The sequence below is a fragment of the Falco rusticolus genome, chromosome 1 (genome assembly GCF_015220075.1).
Source record: "Falco rusticolus isolate bFalRus1 chromosome 1, bFalRus1.pri, whole genome shotgun sequence".
NCBI classification, from domain to species: Eukaryota; Metazoa; Chordata; class Aves; order Falconiformes; family Falconidae; genus Falco; species Falco rusticolus.
In genome coordinates this window covers 26,083,299-26,102,487 of record NC_051187.1, presented here as the reverse complement: position 1 = coordinate 26,102,487, position 19,189 = coordinate 26,083,299, and the positions used below count along the sequence as shown (strand labels likewise).

General features: G+C 42.8%; 1 protein-coding gene across 7 annotated transcripts in view; it reads right to left on the bottom strand.

The window, feature by feature from the left end:
• Positions 1–19,189, bottom strand: part of BAZ1B (bromodomain adjacent to zinc finger domain 1B) — a 50,558-nt gene that overhangs the window by 14,489 nt on the left and 16,880 nt on the right. For 6 of the 7 annotated variants that reach the window (XR_005102226.1, XM_037375161.1, XM_037375162.1 and 3 more), the window contains 7 exons: positions 17,189–18,884; positions 12,273–12,411; positions 11,659–11,789; positions 10,023–10,134; positions 2,489–2,587; positions 1,873–2,050; positions 670–852 (listed from right to left, as the gene is read on the bottom strand). Coding sequence is in view for 6 of the 7 variants with exons in the window: in XM_037375161.1 (XP_037231058.1) it covers positions 670–852; positions 1,873–2,050; positions 2,489–2,587; positions 10,023–10,134; positions 11,659–11,789; positions 12,273–12,411; positions 17,189–18,884 (2,538 nt within the window). In the remaining variant the exon portion in view is untranslated. The remainder of the gene's footprint in view (positions 1–669; positions 853–1,872; positions 2,051–2,488; positions 2,588–10,022; positions 10,135–11,658; positions 11,790–12,272; positions 12,412–17,188; positions 18,885–19,189) is intronic. The other variant, XM_037375163.1, reaches the window with a different exon arrangement.

Sequence of the window (19,189 nt, the reverse complement as noted above, 5' to 3'; positions counted from 1 at the left end):
CTTAGGATGACACACTGGTACAGCTCAACTGCCTGCAGGACCCTACCAAATCCTCCACAGCCCTTCTCCATCCCATCTGAACTTTGATTTGGAAGGCTATGTACTCAGCCCCACAATACCACTTCTCTACTTCAGGCACATATGGTGTGTTTCCTCAGATGTCCAGGCAAGCTGTGTGCAATCCACAGTTTGTCATCTTCTATGGGTGTCTCCATGCATATGATGGCTAGTGTCTCTTCCTGCACAACACTGATATTTACCTGAACTTAACTCCCATAAAGGAGAGACACGCTGAGGTTTTGGTGACTGCAAGGATCAAAGGCATTAAGCCACCATCAATCCTCTCTTGACAGATACAACTCCTGTTGTGTAAAAATGCTCCATAATATGCTTTTATTAAAGTACCCAATTTATACTTGAAGGAAGTCAAACATTATTTCCTGTCCACAGAAAGAATTACTGTAATTCCTCAGCACGATTTTCATTTTGCCAATACCTTTACTCTTCAATATAGTCAGGGAACACCCGGCCGTAAAAACAACAAACCCACTGCACTCCAAACTTGGAATGAGGAGAAGCTGTTCAGGATTTAGTACCCGATGAAGCTTATTGTCCTTGCTCAAAGAGCGGTACTACGAGACTGAAACAGAGCCCTGAAGTGAGCAATACCTTAGCTTCTTCTGCCATTTTCTTGTCTTCATCTATCTCCTCAGCCTTGGCAATATAGTCCTCTCCTTGGTTCCTTCTCTTCTGCTTGGGGGCCATGAAACCTTGCAGAAACTTCTTAACAACGCCAGCCTGGAGTGCTATCACACACTCTCCAAAATCCTTCAGGCTCTCTAGTGAGTATACCTGTTAGGAAGAGCATACGATCACATAACAGTTGGATGTTACTCTGTGCTGGTTTAGGTGGGTCTGCCCTGCAAATTGATACATATGAACACTGCATTAATTATCACATCTACCGTATTTGGTTATGGAATCAGCATATTGCTGTTGGTTCTGCTAGTTCATACCTAGCTGATGATCATGCATAGCACTGTTCAGAAAAAAACATCACGCCTTCAAAAAAAACAAAGAACCCCACACGAAAAATCCCAAATCCATCATGACCAAGCACTAAACTGTTCTTCCGCTCCTTCAGTGACTTCACTTTTCCCCTCCTCTTAATACTTATGGTCTCATCTACACAGGGAAGTCTCTGCAGTGACTCCGGGTGCAGCTAAACCAGAGCTTTAACCATTCCAAGCCAATGTCACTTGGTAGGGGGAGCACGCGCTAGTCACAAGAGTGTGTACTCTATCCATATGAGGCACATTTATCCCCCCCCTAAAGACACTCAGTGCACCAGTAACACTCATCTGAGTTAGGCTGAACTAGCCAGAGCACTAAAACCGCATATTTTGGTTTACTGCACAGTAACCTCCTTGTGCTCACATACCCATGAACACCCTTTAGGTCCTGGAACAGGGATACAATCATTACCCCGAGCCTAAAGTGGTTTGAATTTATAAAAAAAAAAAACCAAAACAACCAAAAAGTATCCAACACTCCAAAATGGGAAACTGCTGTCTCAACAAGATATGCTGGCTCTGAAGAAGTTACAAAGAGTTCTGCTGATGCTCCATGAGGAAGTATACCACCAGACGAAGGAAAAAGGACAGTTTAACAGCTGCGCAGGACACCTAGCTCCAACATTATGATACACCTACACTAAAAGGACCTCAAGCCAGCATCTTCGTAACATTGAAACACTAGTTTAGAAAGAGAGGACACATGAGAAAATTGTCTGGGGAAAACAAAAGACTCAAGACCTACAGAAAGTATCAGCTTGTGCTTGATTTGCTCAGTACTACATTGCTGATTACTTACTCTTGCTTCATATTCTGGTGTCACATCAACATATCCCAGGCCTCCTTTTTGCAGCCGAGTTGCAACCTCAATTAGATCACTTCGGAGGTAGTTCAGCAGTTCCTGGTTGCCATCACAGGATTTGAGGCCCAGGTTCTGTTTCCGAGCCAAATGGATAGAGTGCACGATGTCCTGATACCTGGAAAATCAAAACCAACCTCTGAATACATGCAGGCCACAGCCCCATGAGCCGTGCAGGCACTGGAGCAACAATGCTATCCATCATGATCTCCATGCTCCACCAGTGCAGAATAGTCCTTGAAAGATGCTTGAAAGCACGTGGCAGTTCTGGCTCTGAGTGAAACAGCACTGCCTTTGTTTCCAGTTGCAAGGAGCTACTCAAAGACTGACAGAACCTCTTCACAGCTTAGAGCATTATTTAACAAGAACCTGCAGTTACTGCCTAAGAAAAACAGCAGTTTCTCATCCTTAATATCCTTCCCTCTTCAGCACAGGCATGATCAAACAAAGCACAGAATGCTGCTCCAGGAATGGAACAGCTTTGTGACAAGGATACACTTTGACTTTGAGAAGACACACTAAAAAAAAAAAAAAAAAAAAAAAAGAGCAGGCTCACTTTTTCTCCAAACGCTCCTTTAACTGGCTTTCTCTTACTCCTTGTGGGTGCAGGCAACTCAGCAGCTCATCCAAATCCCTCTGACTGTCACAAAGAAACCTGAAAGATACAACATGCACCAACATCAGCTAATGTCTTGCCACAGAGACACAATTCCTTCTTCTAAATAGTTCATTATTATTAGTGGGCAGGGATGACAAGTAACCTATAACCCAACCCCATGGTGCAAGGTGGATCACTTCCAGTAATGCTGGCATAAGCATTCTGACTCAGATTGGCCTTGTTTCAAGGTCCCCAGGTGTAGCCAATTCCAAGGGAAAAAAACCCAAACACACCACAGAACTGATTTATAGGTTTTTCCCCATTAAATTTATTAAAACATTGGCATTTGAATTTAGTCATGTACCCCAGGGATTAGATTCACTAAGTTGCAGTCCGTTTAAGTAATCTGAACGTCATTTTAGATGCACTAGAAAAGATTAACATGCTATGCACTGCATAGCATGGCAATTTAATCACTCCTTCTGCAGAGTCTTCAACTTCTTTCATTAACCCAAGTCGTCCCTAGATTAACAAAGGGTATGTCCTAGCTTATATCACAACTGCTGATGTAGATTTGTGACTGTGAAGGCTGTATCCTCTGCAAGTGCTGGAGTCTTCCTTTCCAAGCAGCTCACCTTAACTTGAAAGCTGAAATGCAGTATGTGAAAACCATATTCATTAGCTTAATTTAAACCTTTCTGCTCAAAAAGTCCTTCAGGACAGGAATCATAATCAGCAGTTAGCTGAATCTAAAAGAGGAAAAATTTTGCAGAGTTCTCTGCATAAGGAATTCTCTCTGCAGTTCCAGAGTACAATCAAGTTTTAACGCTGGGTTGTAGATTTAAACTGGCTTTAAGACAGCCCGAAATTCTGCTCTTTTCCAACTCTGTTCTAGGGTGCCATGGAGCCTCCTCACCTGACGGAGGCAGGGATTCAATTTGAACTTCAGAGCTCATTTACAGAAAATAAAACTAATCACTTATCTTCTAGAAGAGGATTGCTCCTTAGAAGAGGGAAGTGAAAGACTAGCAAAATCAACCTTACATGGAAACAACTGCAAAGGACCACTATGTGATCCTCACCAGCCACAGAGAAGACTCTGTATCTAATTTTTCTTCTTGGGCATAAGCTCAGATGAGCCAAGCAACAACTAGAGAAAGATGCTGTTCTGGCTTCTCTTGGAATAATAGTATCTGCAATGCTTATTTTTCTGGCAGAAATATTTAGTAAAGAACATATCTGAAAAGAAAATATTTCAGAGTTCTAGTATTTTCCTATTAGGGGAACAGCCTCACAATTCGCATTCAGTTAGTAAATTAATTACTCTAATAAAATACAGGATTGATTGTTTAAAAATGGAAGAAAAACAGTTTCTTGCCAGTCACCTGCTTCAGTATACTCCAACCCTGCAGAGCATCCTCACTTTGCATACTGAGATCAGATCTTTTGGCCACCACTATCCTTTGCACACCCTCCCTGAGAGAAACAGGACAGAGCAGCTCCAAATATCCTTCACTCCCTAGAGCCTAGTAAAGGCAATTTAAAAGTAGTAGTGACTAAAGCTTGGTCATGGGTTCCAACAGGCATTCACAAACCTGTTACAATATAACTTGTGTCTTTTTCCTATAGATGCCACTTACAGTGAATAATTAGTATTCCAACATTCACTGGAAGGTCTACAGACAGACTACTGCAAGGACTATCATTTTTAAGTCTACTGGACTTCTGCTAAATAAAATTTCCTCTAGAATATTTGGTATCAAATTGCTTCCAAACCCTTGGGGCAAATTTTGGGATTGGTCCAAAACCATATTTCATTATGAAGAATCTGTCACAATATGGGAATGGCATAAATTAATCTTCAAAACAGTTGCCCTGCAGAGGACTGTTTCTCAGTCATGTTGAGAAGGCTGCCTAGGTCATGATGAAACATCAGCCACTGCTGGCAATATACCACAGGATCCAGCTGGGAAAAATACCTGAGAAGACCATGCCTGAGCTTTCCTGGCTTTGCCCCATGGCTGCAAATCTAAGGGAGGAAATTCCCTATACATTTGTCTTACTGTAAAAATGAAAGGGCACTGGAAACAGCATATGGCACTTGTATTCTCCAGTGTTACGTGGCTTTGGGAAAGAAAACACAGGCTGCTGGCAAGCGTGAGAAAGCAGGTATTGTCCTTGTAAGAAAGCTAGGGTTAAGCCCTGGCACAACTTTGTTCCTGCTGAAAAAGGAAATGGGACCAGGAAGGGAGAACATCTACAAGAGGTACTTGAGCCTTCCCAATTTGCCCTGAGCAAGAACCAGGATTTCTGGGAGGGGGAACTGTTCTGCATGAGCTTGAACTCAAACATGCAAAATAAAAACACATCAAAGAGGCACCTGTGTTAGTTTGATTGGTGACACCTCGCTGCTCTATGCAGCCACAGCTCCTGGTTCTCAACTCAGCTCCATGCACTTCCTACTACCTGAAGGAACCACCTCCAACTAGGGCTCAACCAGCACAAGGCATGGAGCACAGACATGGTAAGAAAGCGCTGGCATTTTAAACAGGGAGGCAATAGGGCTATGAGCTTGTGGGTCTTGATAAGAGGGAGGGGAAGGCAATTGGTGCCCTCCTTGTGGCCTGACACAGAGCTTAACACCACAATCCAAAGTGATGGGAAAGATGCCTTTGGGAGAGTCAAGACCAGATGGAGGTCTTCAAACTGACCTGAAAGGCAGAAATCCTGACTGGGGTAAGGGCTTCCTGCATCTGTAAATAACAGCCTAAATTTTTTTTCCTTACATTCCTGGCAGCACAAGCCAGCAGAGTGGTCAGCAATAAAACCAGAAAGGACATATGGCACAAGCATCAAGTCAAAAGGAGCTCCCGTATTCACTCAGGCTGAATACTCCTACCTGTTCTCAGGCTACAGGCTGCAAGAGACAGAGGAAGGTATAAAACCTAGACTGCAGACTAGGGAATGAAGAAATCAAGAGGATAACGTCTAAAGGAGCCCAGGATCAGTACCTGCTCTGGAGGGATGGTGGAAACAGGGGAACTCCCATCTGTAGAATATAGGCGTGAGAATGGAGTCTGTCAGCACCCACTCATGGTTAACTCAAATGGTCTGCTGAGGGGACCCGCCATATCATGGTGTATTCCTAATAGATGAAGAACAATGGGAGTTACTCTGCAGAGATGCCAGTGTTTCCAAAATTCAACTGCTTTCTGACCAGGATGAGTAAGAAGTCTCCTGCGTACTATTATACTGCAAAGGTTGTGATTAACCTGTGGTTCTTGCAGGAAAGACCAGTATGTGTACAGCTCATGAAGCACTACGGTATGGACAAAAGACTTTTTCAGGGACCATGTGCCCAGAAGCTTTAAACAGGGAGATTTTTTTAAATAAGCATCAACATCAGTGAAAGTGGTACACAGTGTTAGAAGTGGGACTGGTCCATCTGTCCAGAGAAGACAGAAATAACCAAGCATTTACAATTCTGAATGAGAACAATGATTCAAACTCTGCACTTTCAGAACAGAACACTACGACCTCTTCTTTTTGTGGACAAAGTACTGAAGGCAGAAACCACTTCTGTGAGATACTGTTTCTATAGCTCTTGGTAGAGGTATGGCATCTATTTTCTTCCCTTATCAATGCCCTACCAGCTCCCATCCTCAAGCAGAAAAGGGGCAGGGCTGTGAAATACAACTATTCACAGAGTTAATTTGGTGCTCATTCCAATGTCTCATCACTCTAGAGTATAAAAGGGTAAAGCTAAAGATGTTCTATGTGCACTGTGAGGCTACTCTCAATCCCATGTTAGATGGTACTACTAGGAAAAAGAGACTAATAGCAGAGTTAAAGAACGCAAAGAAATGAAACTTTCTATGCACTACATACTAACATGAGTTACAGCCGAACAAGTCCTTGTATCCAAACAACAGGGGGTGTAGATAACCCAGGGCTTCAGTGTGGTCTCAGGGTTCCTCAGGGTGTGTAAGGACAATGGGCAAAAAGTAGCCAAGGAGGAGACACTTCCGTAACTGTCTATGCTCATGGGAGTCCTTGAGTTTGGAGAGATCAATGGCAAAGGCCACAGAGGAAAATACAGTAACACAAATATAGATTTCCTCAGAGGGAAGTTCTAGTTACTGGCTGTCCCCTGAAATACAGCTCTCAGGTGGTCAATTCTCTTTTTGTAGAAGGTTACCTGTCAGGTGACAACTGTCAGATAGGTACTTAGCAAACAGGCTCTTTGCCGTTCGAGAGCTTTAAAGGAAAGTCTTTCAGCTGAGGAAGCTTATTGCTTATCTGCAGAAATGGCTTTAGGTGGCCCTGTCAGTTAGGAGAAAGTCATGCAGACAGCACAGAAGAACACTAAGTTAGAAGAGGTTACGTTTTCTCTGAAAAGCTGCCATTGTGCTCCCTGCTTACTTTAAGGGCATGGAGGCCTGCATCTGACTCAGATCTTCCATTTGCATTGCTTTACCTCGACATCCTGACACAGTCAGCCTGCCTGGTGGAACAATGCACACAGGCATGATATTCTCAGTAAAAAAAAAAAAAATAAAAATAAAAAAAAAAATCAGCAAGTGATAGCAGTCTTTCCTAGCAGGTACCAAAAAGGACAGAAATCAAAAACATAGTGGCCTAAGAGCCAGGCAAGAAAAAAACCCCAACCAACAAATCACACTCAGTTTAATATCTTATTTCTGAGTGGCAAAAGGGCAGAGCAGGCATGCAGTGACATGTCTTCAACCTGCCTCTACAGATTTTAACATCTGCTGGTTTGAGGACTTCCTTGTATGCCAGGACAAGAACCTTTGTGCTGAACACTCCCCAGTGAACCTCTCTTCCAGCGGTTTGTCTAACTGGTGCTTTGAACAGGTACAAATTTGAAGGTCCACAGCAGCTGGTAGCAGTGAGTTACCTATTATCAGCTGCATGATCCTTAGTAGTACTTTCCTCTCTATTTCAAAACTGCTATTTGCTACTTTTATTTCCCAAACCTTTTTTCTGTATCAAAAGAAAATCCTCTTTATTTAGGAGACTTCCCCACTGTCCTCTAGCATTACTCTCCATCTCTTTGCTGAACATACAAATTAAAGAGTATTTCTGTGATTTGTTTCCTATTTCTTAGCCAATTATTCACTCATGAGAAGAGCAGCACTCTCACCCTAAGGCAGGCCCTGTAACAACAGATCTTGTGAAGCAAAATTGTTCCCTCAAGGAAAAAAAATAAATAATTTTTGCCCTTAGTTTGTACTTTGGTTTATCATTATTTCCTTCATTTAGGCTCCACCACAGTTTGTAAGTAGGCCTTCCTACTTGTAATAGCTTCCTTAATCTGATGTGAACCATACTGAGAATGCTTTGTTACTATCGCTGCCATTTTGTTTCTGAGTTTCCTCAAACCCTTTTTTCAAAGGTAAGAGGCAGCACTTGCTTTGACCATCTAGTATGGAAACTTTAAGGCAACGTCTTTGAAAGCACTTTAGGCTTTTGGCTGCCACTTTAAGCTTTTTTAATTTTAACAAGCTTCTTAATTCTTTTTATTGCGCTTTAAGAAAAAGAAAGAAAAGAAAAAAGAATACTGCATATTATGGTCACTTCATACGAAGCAGCTCTTAATAACAGAATTCAGTCCTGAGAGCGTACAGGACTGGTTCAAAGAGCTGCCTCGCCTGGGCCATGACTAGTTTCTCTGTAAAGCACTCCTGCCTTTGCAACCATCTGATCTCCCTCAGCACGTCTCTGAGTGCTGCCAAACTGATTGAGCAATTCAACACTGTAATATCAAATACTTTTTCAAGTTTGGCTTGGAACAACAAGTTACAGGGACTCTGTGTTACTTAAGTCATCTGTTTTGGCTCAATGTTGTCTTCAGTTCACAGCAATATGCACTACTAATTTAAACTAATGTTTTCCTTATATAAAGTTGTCCTACTGGAAACACATCTTGCCATCTTTGCTAAATGAAGATCAAGTATTAGAAGAGGCAGTTAAAGAGCAGAGAGGACTTTCCTGTGGACCATACTGTCTTCTACAACCTCCTGTTGAGCACCCATTCCCTAGGAAAGCCCAATTGCTTGAATTTTGGCCATATGACAAGATATGCAAAGGCCTACACTGAGAAAGGGGTGGAAATCTGCCGTGGCAATACTGGACAGAGTGGAGGCATGCACAGGAAACTCTGCTGTCTCCTATGACCTGCTAGCAAAGAAAGAGAAGGGGTAGAGCAATACAAAGAAAGAGTCTGCACTCAGTTCTGCTGGTTCAGATGAATTAAGACATTCACACATTTCAGTCTGACAGTTCCTGGTGGGGGAGCAGGAACATCTTTACTAAAGTAGTTCTAACTTGCAGCGGTGGAACTATGCTTTGGAGCTAAGGTCACAACTGGTGATGTTTATCAAAGACCAAGTAACCCCACTTTGTGGGTCAGCAGTGGAAATTCTGGAGAAAAGTCACTGCTATTAGGGGAGCTGCAAGAGCAAGTATTTTGTGACAGTTGCTTCCCAGGGTTATCTAAATAAATAAATAAATAAATAAATATGCAGAGTCCTTTGCAATCTGTTTAGTAGGTAAAGCTGTAGCCAGTATTTTCTGGCATGGGGACACTGCTTACCACATAGGGCAACAGCCTACGCAGATTTTCTTTAAAGGTAAAAGACATTGGTAGGGCAAATTATTGGAGCAGGTCACAGTCAAGCATGCTCAAAGGTAGAAATGTTTAGATTTGATTCACTTAGACACATTGGTGGCTAATTCTTGGCATTGGGAATCACTAAAAGGGGTAGCAGTCTGTCAACATGGAAGAACAGTTTGCTAAGCTATAATTATCATTAGCGACGAAAATCAGTTCCATGGTACGGTGCTATAGGAGAACAAATGGACACCACTACAGTCTGCTGTGAAGCCCAGGAAGAAGCCACTGACAAGGAGCTGGGGAATGGCTCTGCATGTCTCACATAGTTCAAGAACACACAGGATAGAGGCCTGTCTCCAAAGATCTCAGTGAAAACTTAAATTGCATGTGCTCAAGAACCCCATGTGCCACAATTCAGGTCTGCCAAGATGAACCATGAAAGAAATCCTAGACACGCTTAGCTAGGTCACTGCTTCCCTCTTTTTTTTTTTTTAAAGTAGTGCTTACCAATGCTGAAAAAAGCACACAAATTATTGTAAATTAACAGTTCTTCTGAATATAAAATATTTAAAAAGCAATACAACAAAATATCATTTTACCAGTTTAATTTATAGCGGCTTTTAAGTCTGACTGATTATAATGGTTCCACTGGCTTTTGGACTGGCTGCCCTATTAGCAATTCACTACCAGTAATTAACCAGTAACAGAGGCCTGGAGACTGCTGAACTAATCAAACTGTTAAGTACCGAAAGAGTAATAGATATATAGTAGGGTTTATCCAAAGAAATCTGTCTATGCCTAGTTTCCTCGACCTCTACGCTTAGAGTACTTTGCAGCTATAAAAACATGTGTTACCATAAGTTCTGTCCCTGCTTGGGTGCAGTGGTCTCTGCAGGAAGGGGTGCAGCACGCACAGACCGGTGAAGCTTGCTGGCTCTGCCATCAGTGGCTGTGCTCCTCCGCTTGTCTGTAAAAGAAAAGCACGAGCTCAAGTGTTTTCTCATTCATCTTCCTCCTCAGTAAGCATTTTTATTTTGCAAAAACTAATCTTTCTCCAGGTGTTTATATTCAGCATTTAGGCCAGCAATACATTTGTCAGGGAAAACTAATCCATTACTAGCTTGCTAAAGCTCACAATACATGCATTTATAGAAATACAAAACCATGTAATGGACTTAACAAAATTACTACATCATAAAGCACATACATAAAATTAAGAAAAGCGTTCCCAATATTCAAATACATTAAACTAGTTTCACTTTTTAGCTACATACTGACACAGTACTTTTAGAACTGAATGAGTTTAAATAGTTTGTATTTCTGCATCTTAGACAACAGTCTAACATGAATTTAAACCTTTGCTTATTTAAGCCTTTGCTTGTTAAGTTTCAAAAGGAATCTCCTGAAATCTTGCACACTAGCTGGGTAAACACACAGGCAGCAGTTGAGAAACTAATACAGCTGGAAGCAAGCTGGTGTACAGGAACATGACTGGTCAATATCTGAAAAAGTTCACATAAGAAAATATACCCATTGAGGGCCACTGCATGATACCACCTCCAGCTCAACAGGTCACCATGACACAGATGGCTGGAAAGTTACATTCTGGATGAAGTATCTCACTGTAGGTTTGCCCTGTTCCATTCTTTCACAGATGTCTACTCTGCCCATTGTCTAAAACAAACCACCACCAGGTGGGGGCTCTCTGATCATAGCCTCACACCGAGCATTGCTGTAGACAAGGTGCAGCGCCAGCCTACGACGTTTCAGAAGCAAGAAAATACAACGTTTCAGAAGCAAGAAAAGATCAGGACTGACACTGCAACCACAGTCAGATGATAGCATGCTCTTCTGTACCAAGAGCTATTTCCACATAGAAGTATTTCCTTCCCCACAGCCTGATTTTTGTGTATGTGCAAGTTCTGCCTGCAAGGCTCCACCATCCAGGCTCCAAGTCAACCAGGCAAAACTACAGAGGAAGCATTAGAACTTCAGCTAGTTGTTGCACCTCACCTGCCTATTCAGTACAAGGTGAATGGCAAGCTCGGAGGACGTGCCGAAACGGCCTCAATCAGCAAAGCTATAGGTATCAAGACTGTCCTGCTTGATACTATTTCACAGGTTAATCTGAGAGTCTTGCCACTGGTGGAAGCATGATGGATACCCTCACTCTGCAGCACACAACTACTTGTCCAAGAAATGTGGCACGCTGCAGCTTGGCAGGTTCAGAGTCAGCCAGAGAGGTATTAGCCCACAACTGACATGATGCAGTACACTGCAGGCAGTCTGACATCCTGCAGCAGCAGGAAGGAGATCACCATGAGCAGACATCTACTGTGTGCAGGTTTCTAGAGCTTACAGAAGGCTTAAATCAAGAGCATCCTCATGAAAACACTCAAGACTAGACAGTTTCTCTCTCACAGTCACAAATCCATTCTAACAATCACACAGCAACAAAGGAAATACCCACAATGAAACAGGCTGATCATACCTCCTGGGTTGTAGTCCCTTCTAAAATCTTCTTTTTTCTGATGGGGAAGGACGAATCTGTAGTCTATACTGTCATGTACCCAGCCTTTCTCAATGAACAAGCCAGGAACCTCATCTGAAAACAGCCAGTACCTGTAGGAAACACACATGTTAACACGTACCTGTCTCCTCTTCTGCCTAGTTACATACTCCCACTTTTATTTGCATAGAGCGGAGAAGCATCTGTGTGCTTGACTCAAAAACCTGAAAGTATGTATATCTTTATATTAGCAGTTGAGAAATAGGAAAAGCTTTTACTAGAATCCATTCTAAGAGCATTCCTGTGCAACAAACATGAAAAAAAATTAGGTTCTTGAGCACTGGATGCAAGAACTTGAAGCTCCACTGGCTAGTGGATTCTGACCTCCACAAGAAGGCCTCAAAAAGCCAGCCATGTAAACCCAGTGAAGGCCATCACACTCTACCTACACAAGCTTCTCCTCCGCTTTCCTCTACAGTTCAATACACAGGGAGTCCTCAGCACTCTCCACATCAATCACTTTTTGGGGGCTGCTGTCTGAATAAAGCTCCACCCAGAGGAAAGAGCTGGCAGCCCAGGATCATTTCCTTTCCCACCTGTTATGATTACGATCAGTGCCAACTGGGGTCCTGCGCATCACCAGCTTCGCTTTGGCAATTCCATCCTGGAAAGTTTTCTCAGCTGCAGCTTTATGCTTCCGGATTCTTTCTTCCTCTGCTTCTTTCTCCATCTTCACTGTCAGAATTAGCACAGAGAAGTATTACCTTTCTTTTATTGAACCCAGGCATTAATACTCTCTTATTTCACTACACAGTGGAGTTAAAACTGTTAACCAAAGTCACCAAAACCTTTTTTTTCTTTTTTTTTTTAGCACAGCCACCCACCTTTCAGCTTGCTTTCCACCCACCATTCTTGAAAAAAAAACTCGAAAATTATTAAGTCGTCAAGGATGAACTGCACTGAGGAAAGAGTAAAGTCTGGATAAAAATTGTCTGGAGAAATTAGTCCTCATTACTATTTTTCATTTTAGATAACAAAGTGGCATCCATTGCTGTGCAATTCCATATAACAACAGGGTCAAAGATTTAGATCTTTGCACAATATATGACAAGGACTTCTGTTCTGGCTTTCCAAGTGTTGGGAGCCGTCCAGCTGTGATGGCACTGAGGTCAGCTAATGGACACCAATATTTCCATAACTGCAGGTAAGGGGAATGCTCCCCCACAACGTTACCTACTGAAAAAACAGACTGGCACAATGGAGGCCTCTTTCAGGCACAACTGTTTCACAACAGTGACCCAGGCACATACCCTAACACCTCACAGGTGATCCCCCTTCTCTACTCCACTCTGGTGAGGGTGCAGTGCTGTGTCCAGTGCTGGGCTGCCCCTTTCCAGAGAGACTGGGAACTGCTCGGAAAGAGCCCAGCAGAGGCTACAAAGATGGTGAGGGGACTGGAGCATCTCCCTCACGAGGAAAGGCCGGGAGAGCTGGGCCTATTCAGCCTGGAGAACAGCAGACTGAGGAGGTCTTATCAATGTCCACAAACAGCTTAAGGGCAAGTGTCAGGAGGACGGGGCCAGGCTCTTTCCAGCAGTGTCCAGCAACAGGGCAAGGGGCAACGGGCACAAACTGCAACACGAGAAGTTCCATCTGAACGTGAGGAAGAGCTTCTTCACCTTGAGGGTGACAGAGCCCTGGCACAGGCTGCCCAGAGAGGCTGTGGGGTCTCCTTCCCTGGAGACAGTCACAACCTGCCTGGACATGACTCCGTGCGACCTGCTCTAGGAGAACCTGCTGTAGCAGGGCTTGGACTAGCTCATCTCCAGCAGCCCCTTCCAACCCCCACCAGTCTGATATGTGCTATGATGTGGAAGAGCATTAAAATAGAAACTTCAAGTTTCCCACTCATGACAGAAGTATTCTGGAGTTTCAGTAGCTCTCAATATCCATAGCTGTTGACAAAAAGGAGGGGAAAGAAAAATACGAAGTGGCTTAAATCCTGGCATCACAGGTTCCTTGGCAAGGGTCTTAAAGAACAGAGCATGTAATTTCACATATCTAGGTAAGAAGCAAGGCAACTTCTGACAGGAGACAACATTTAACATCAACAAGATTTATGCTTCTCATGTCTGTTCAAGAGCCTCTATTTTTGCCCATCTCTGAAGAACAGGTGTACTTTCACCAAGAACCGCCTGAACAAAAAGGAACAAGACCTCATACTGACTCACACTGGCTCTTCAGAGCCTGATCTCAATCTGACAAACACATCACCCCTTCACAACTTCCACAAATGGCTATGGGCAACATTTTTCTGTACCCTGAGAAAACTTGAGGGAAACAATAAAAAGCATGAAGAAATGAAGACTTAACTTTGCATCACAAAGGTAGGTTTGAAACAGATGGAATGAGACCATACGGAAGGGGTGAGGTGGAGTGGGGCAGGCAAAAGCGAGCATATAGTGGTCATAGGCTGGCTGCTGTCCCAGGGAGAAAGCTAACATCTTGCTAGGACTTGCCAGGGCTACTACCTACTCTTTCTCTTGCAACTACTTTCTGTATCAAGATAGGTTTGATAACAGTTGCTTAGTAAATACTCGGTAAGTCTCTGAAGTCCTGCCAATGTAATCAATCCTCACTGATTAGAGGAGACATGCTGAAGAACATACTCCTTGTGTTTGTTACACCAACACACTATATCAGCTTTTGTATAATGTACCAACTTACAGTAATTGCAGCATGGCAAAATTGTTCTGTTGAAGCCATACCTGCCAGATACAAGCAGCTACACAATCCCTACCTTACAACCTGTCCTTATGTCAAAACACCAAAATCCAAACAAGTAGCAACAGCCAGTCTCACAGTACCAAATGCCTCATGTCACCCAAATCTGACTCTTGCAAACCACAACAGCAGATGTGTACTACTGGAGGTATGCTCCTCACCTTCCACTAGGAGACAGAGGTAATATGATTCCCCCCGAATTTCTCTCCTTGACACCTTCTCAAGACTTGCTGCCATCACCTCATGGTATCACCACAAGGTACACTTCCCTCCTACTCAGCACCCTCCCCTCAAGAGCCAAGACTCCAACCAAACCAAGCCAAACTGGCAGTAAACTTCAATGCTTACAACATGGAATACCATGGGCACTCATGAGACAGGTATTTTTTCTGTCCAACTGTAAACACCAGATTAATTGCCAGAATAAGGAATAGGCAAGGAAAGAACAAAAACTGAAATTTACTCATATGCCAAAAATGTTCAAACAGGGAACAAAGACACCGAACTGAAGGGTTCCTTCCTGCATGCCATCTTCCGTTGCAATGGCAAGCTAGTCTCACTCTCCTCTCTAGCGGGCTCTGTTAGCTGTATAAGCTTCCAGCTCTCCATTCTTCTCCAGCACACTGGGGGCTATTGCTTCATGGCGCGATGAGGCAAAGAACAATTAGTAAGTGCTGCAGTAACATGGAAATGGAAGTAGCCAGACTTCTACAACTATGAAAATACAGATATTAATCATGTTACCTCAACAGGAAGTTCAGCATTGACTGCTTTTGAAGCCAAGAAAGAAGAAGAACAACAAAATATTATGCTTTCTTACACTGGCCTCTTTTTTGAGCTGAGACTAGTTTGGTAGCACTGGCTGCAATTTTGATAGGCTTAACTTGAAAGAGGTTAGTTCTCCCAGTGTTACAGATGTTTCTAGAGTGGTGAAAAAAACCTGTGACTGTGAGATACATATCTCTATATATGTAAAGGAGTAGTTGCTGACAGAACACCTACTGTGCAGTGGTTCAATATTCATATATATATACACATTAAAATCACTGCACAATAGGTGTTCTGTCAGCAACTACTCTCTTACTTCCTCCAGAGATATCAACATTACAAAAAGCAAATGCAACTGAAGTGGCATGAAAGCCAGCATGCCGAAAAAGCTGGTGTGATGGCAGGAGCACACTGGTGCAGTTCTCATTGTGGCTATCCAGAACTATTTTTCCACTGCCTGAGACCACACCAGCCCCTGAGTCTGAAGTCCTGAACAGATTAGCCCTGAGCTGCCAACCCTGCAGCCCTAACTACTGCACTATCAACATTAACCCGGATCTTTGATAATCTGAGGGTACCTTCATGCCTGGTAGCAATCGCTTAACAGGTAAAAGAAGCCCTGGATGCCTGAAATGTTGGTGTTCGTTATGTTGAAAGGAAGCAATAGGAATTCAAACCCTTAATGAAAGGCTTTATTCTTCCTTCCCTGCCAGAGACCTAGTTTTTCTTGTGGAGTCCAAAAGAATGAATTAAACTTTCTCAGCATGCAAGCAAGTAAGGGTTCTTACCTCCATCAATGTAATATTGCTTTTCTTCATATGTAACTACCACAAACTATGAAGTGAGAACGACAAGAAGTATCCCAAGGAATAGTGTCCAAACTGTAATTTTGCACTAAAATCTTACCATGAACTTGAACTTGCTGTCAAATAACTGGAACACTACAAGAATTGGGGCTAACACGCCATGCAGCTGTAGCACATTAGATATTTGGTATTTTGTTATTCTGAAGAATTAGGACAGCACTCCAGATCTTCAGCAGTTTATTGGTACTTCTGAGACTCACAGTTCTTAACAGAAGATCTGAAAAATCTATTTACTTTCAACATGAGGCATGGTTGTACCCAATCTACTTCATTAGGAGCCCCAGGGTATCCCACATGATCTACCTATTCTTGGTCTCTTTGAACACACACTTCCAGATCCGAGCCAAGGTGTGTAAGCCAGGCTCCTTGCAGGATGCTTGTCCCTCAACTGTTTCAGCAGGTAAGTAACAACCTAGATGAGCTATCCTGCCTGCTTCCATCTGCCCAGTACCCACATTTACAAGGAAAAAAAAAAAATCCCTGAAGTGTAATTCCAAAGTATTTTTCCTTTTTTATTCCATACTTCTTAGCAAAAAGCACTACTTACACAGAGGCATACAAAGTTTGATATTGAAACTCATTATTTATAAGAGGTTTGAGTGGACACTTTAACTAATTCTTTAAAGTGAGAAAATGTAAACTGAAATTTATTGCCCAAGTCGTTATCTGAAAAAAGGGCTGCTAGCATTGCTGGCCTTGCTGCCATGCATTGGCAGGTCAGCAGCAGCTGTAGGAACTAGCTTTTAGGCAGGAAATATCTGTGTACGTAACAGCCAGAAGATGTTCGGGCATAGTCAAGTTGGTTTTTTTTGTTTTGTGTCCCCAAAACTTATTTTTTGTTCTCCAACCTTCCTGGGCATGGCAGAGTTAGAAAGGTACTCAACAAAAAGATGCCAACAGATAAAAATCTAGAAGCAGTTACTGCTTTTTCTTAGCATTTCAGATTTTCAGCTGCCACAGGAACCACAGCAGCTGAATTAAACTTCTCCAGTAAGTAAATCCCACGTCATGCTTTGAAAATAAGCTGTCAGATTTGCCATTAAGTTATTCCTCTCCACAACACACACACACTACTCTTCTGGTATTGTTCTCACCTCTCATTTGTATTTCTTGTTGCTCCCTCTCTTTCTTGGCTTGGATGGCATGAAGGCGCCTGCTCTTCACAGCACTGATCATATCATCAGCTTCTATTTCTAGCCGGTGCTCTATTTTCATCATATCATTTTTTTTCTTTTCATTTCTTGCCATCAAATTCTCGTCTTTCCCATTCTCCTTGTTCTTGGCCACCATTTCTTTTCGTTTCTGTTTTTCTGCTCTTTTCTTGTCATTTTCTTCCTTCAAGATAGCCAGGCGCTCCTTCCACAGCTCAGCTGATGTCTGCTGCTTGGCCTCCACATGGTCCTGCACCGAGTACGTCATTAGAATCCGGTGGCACAGTGCTCCAAGTATCCGCAATTTCTCTTCAGGAGTCAACTCAAAGAACTCTGATGTCTCCAGTTTCTCCAGAAACTCATCCTGTACTTCATTATCCTCAAAAGTTGCTGAATCCTTGCTTTCATCTACATTATCTGAGACCTCACTTTCCTCTTGCACATCTGACTTGCGTAGGCACAGGCGAACCAACTCAGAAGCAGAATGCAAAGTAAGTGGTATTTCAGAAAGCTTCATGCCCAGCTCAGCGTAATCTTCAGCAATTTCATCCTGCAGCAGGGTCTGCAAAAGAATGACCAGTACTCGGTTCAAATAAAGGAAGCCTCCCTTTTCTGCACAAAGCGCTTCCATCAGGGAAACTGCTGTAATGGGATACTGAGCATCTGGCATCAATAACCCTGAGTAACAGCTCAGGAACTCCACCACCATGGCAACGTCCCCAAAGAGCGTATTAGGAAGTCCTTCTGGAGTATCAACCAGTTTAAAAGTAGGCAAGGTCTTCCCTTTAAGATCTTGGTCCTCATATCTTTTCTGCTTTTCCATTTTTTCCTTCATCTCCTTCTCCTTCCGCTCCTTGGCTCTTTCCTTCAGTTTCTCTTTCAGCTTCTCCCTTTTCTTCTTCATGTACTCCTTTCGCTGCTCCTCTGTCATGGTGGCCCATTTCTTCCTGTGCTCTAGAAGCTCATAACGTTTCTGTACTAACCCTCGCAAATCCTCAGGGAGACGGGCACGATCCTCATTTGAGAGTAACCTAGCTGTTTTGGAGATGATGCAAGAAAGAGCACTTTTTTTGTCTTCCCGGTCTTTATTTTCTTTGTAATAGGCAATGAGATGGAGTGCTGCAGGAGGAAGATGCTTCTGGGGTTTGCTGGAAGACCTAGGGGTGCCTCCAGAATTCCTGGAAGCCCTGGACACCTTAGCAGTACCTTTAGCCATGTCCAGTAGCGTCATTTGTTTCATTTTCATCTTAGGGGTCTTCAAGCCTTTCCTAGGAGACTTTGATTTCCCTGATGACTTCTGCCCATTCAGAACCCTTTTGCCTCTTTGCTTTTTGTCCAAGGATTTGTTGCTGCCCTTTCCCAGTTGGCTCCTCTTTGGAATGTGAAAGTTAGAACCAAGTTTAGCAGGTGACACAATTTTCATCACTTCTTCCAGCTCCTCTTTAGGACATTTTGAATTCTTAGAGTTTTTCACCTTCAGTGGCGAGCCAACAATAGATTTCTCCAAATGCACATGGCACCACAGAGTAGGGCTCAGTTGCTGGCCCAGGGATGATCCATCAGCTTTGGATTTCTTAGAAGGCTTTCTATCAGGTGATCGAGAGCTCTTCCTCTTGGTTGCAGGGTTGAGAGTCATGTACTGAAATTAAAGAAAGAATGCTTTTATGTTAATATTTAAAGGTAAAAGTTATTAGATCCTTTTCTGTCAATTATTTTTGCCTGGTTTTGATGTATTTTTCCAATGAACAAGGACTACTCAATATGTTAAGGGTAACGGGCTCCTGCAACAGCTTCCAATATTCTGCACTGTAGTCACTACATTGGTTATGAGGTCATTAGCTCATTCCTGAAAGTTCACATTTAACTTTATAAAATTAAACACCACAAAGAATTTTAAAAGTTTCCAACTACATTACACAAAACCACTTTGCTTCTACTTCAAAT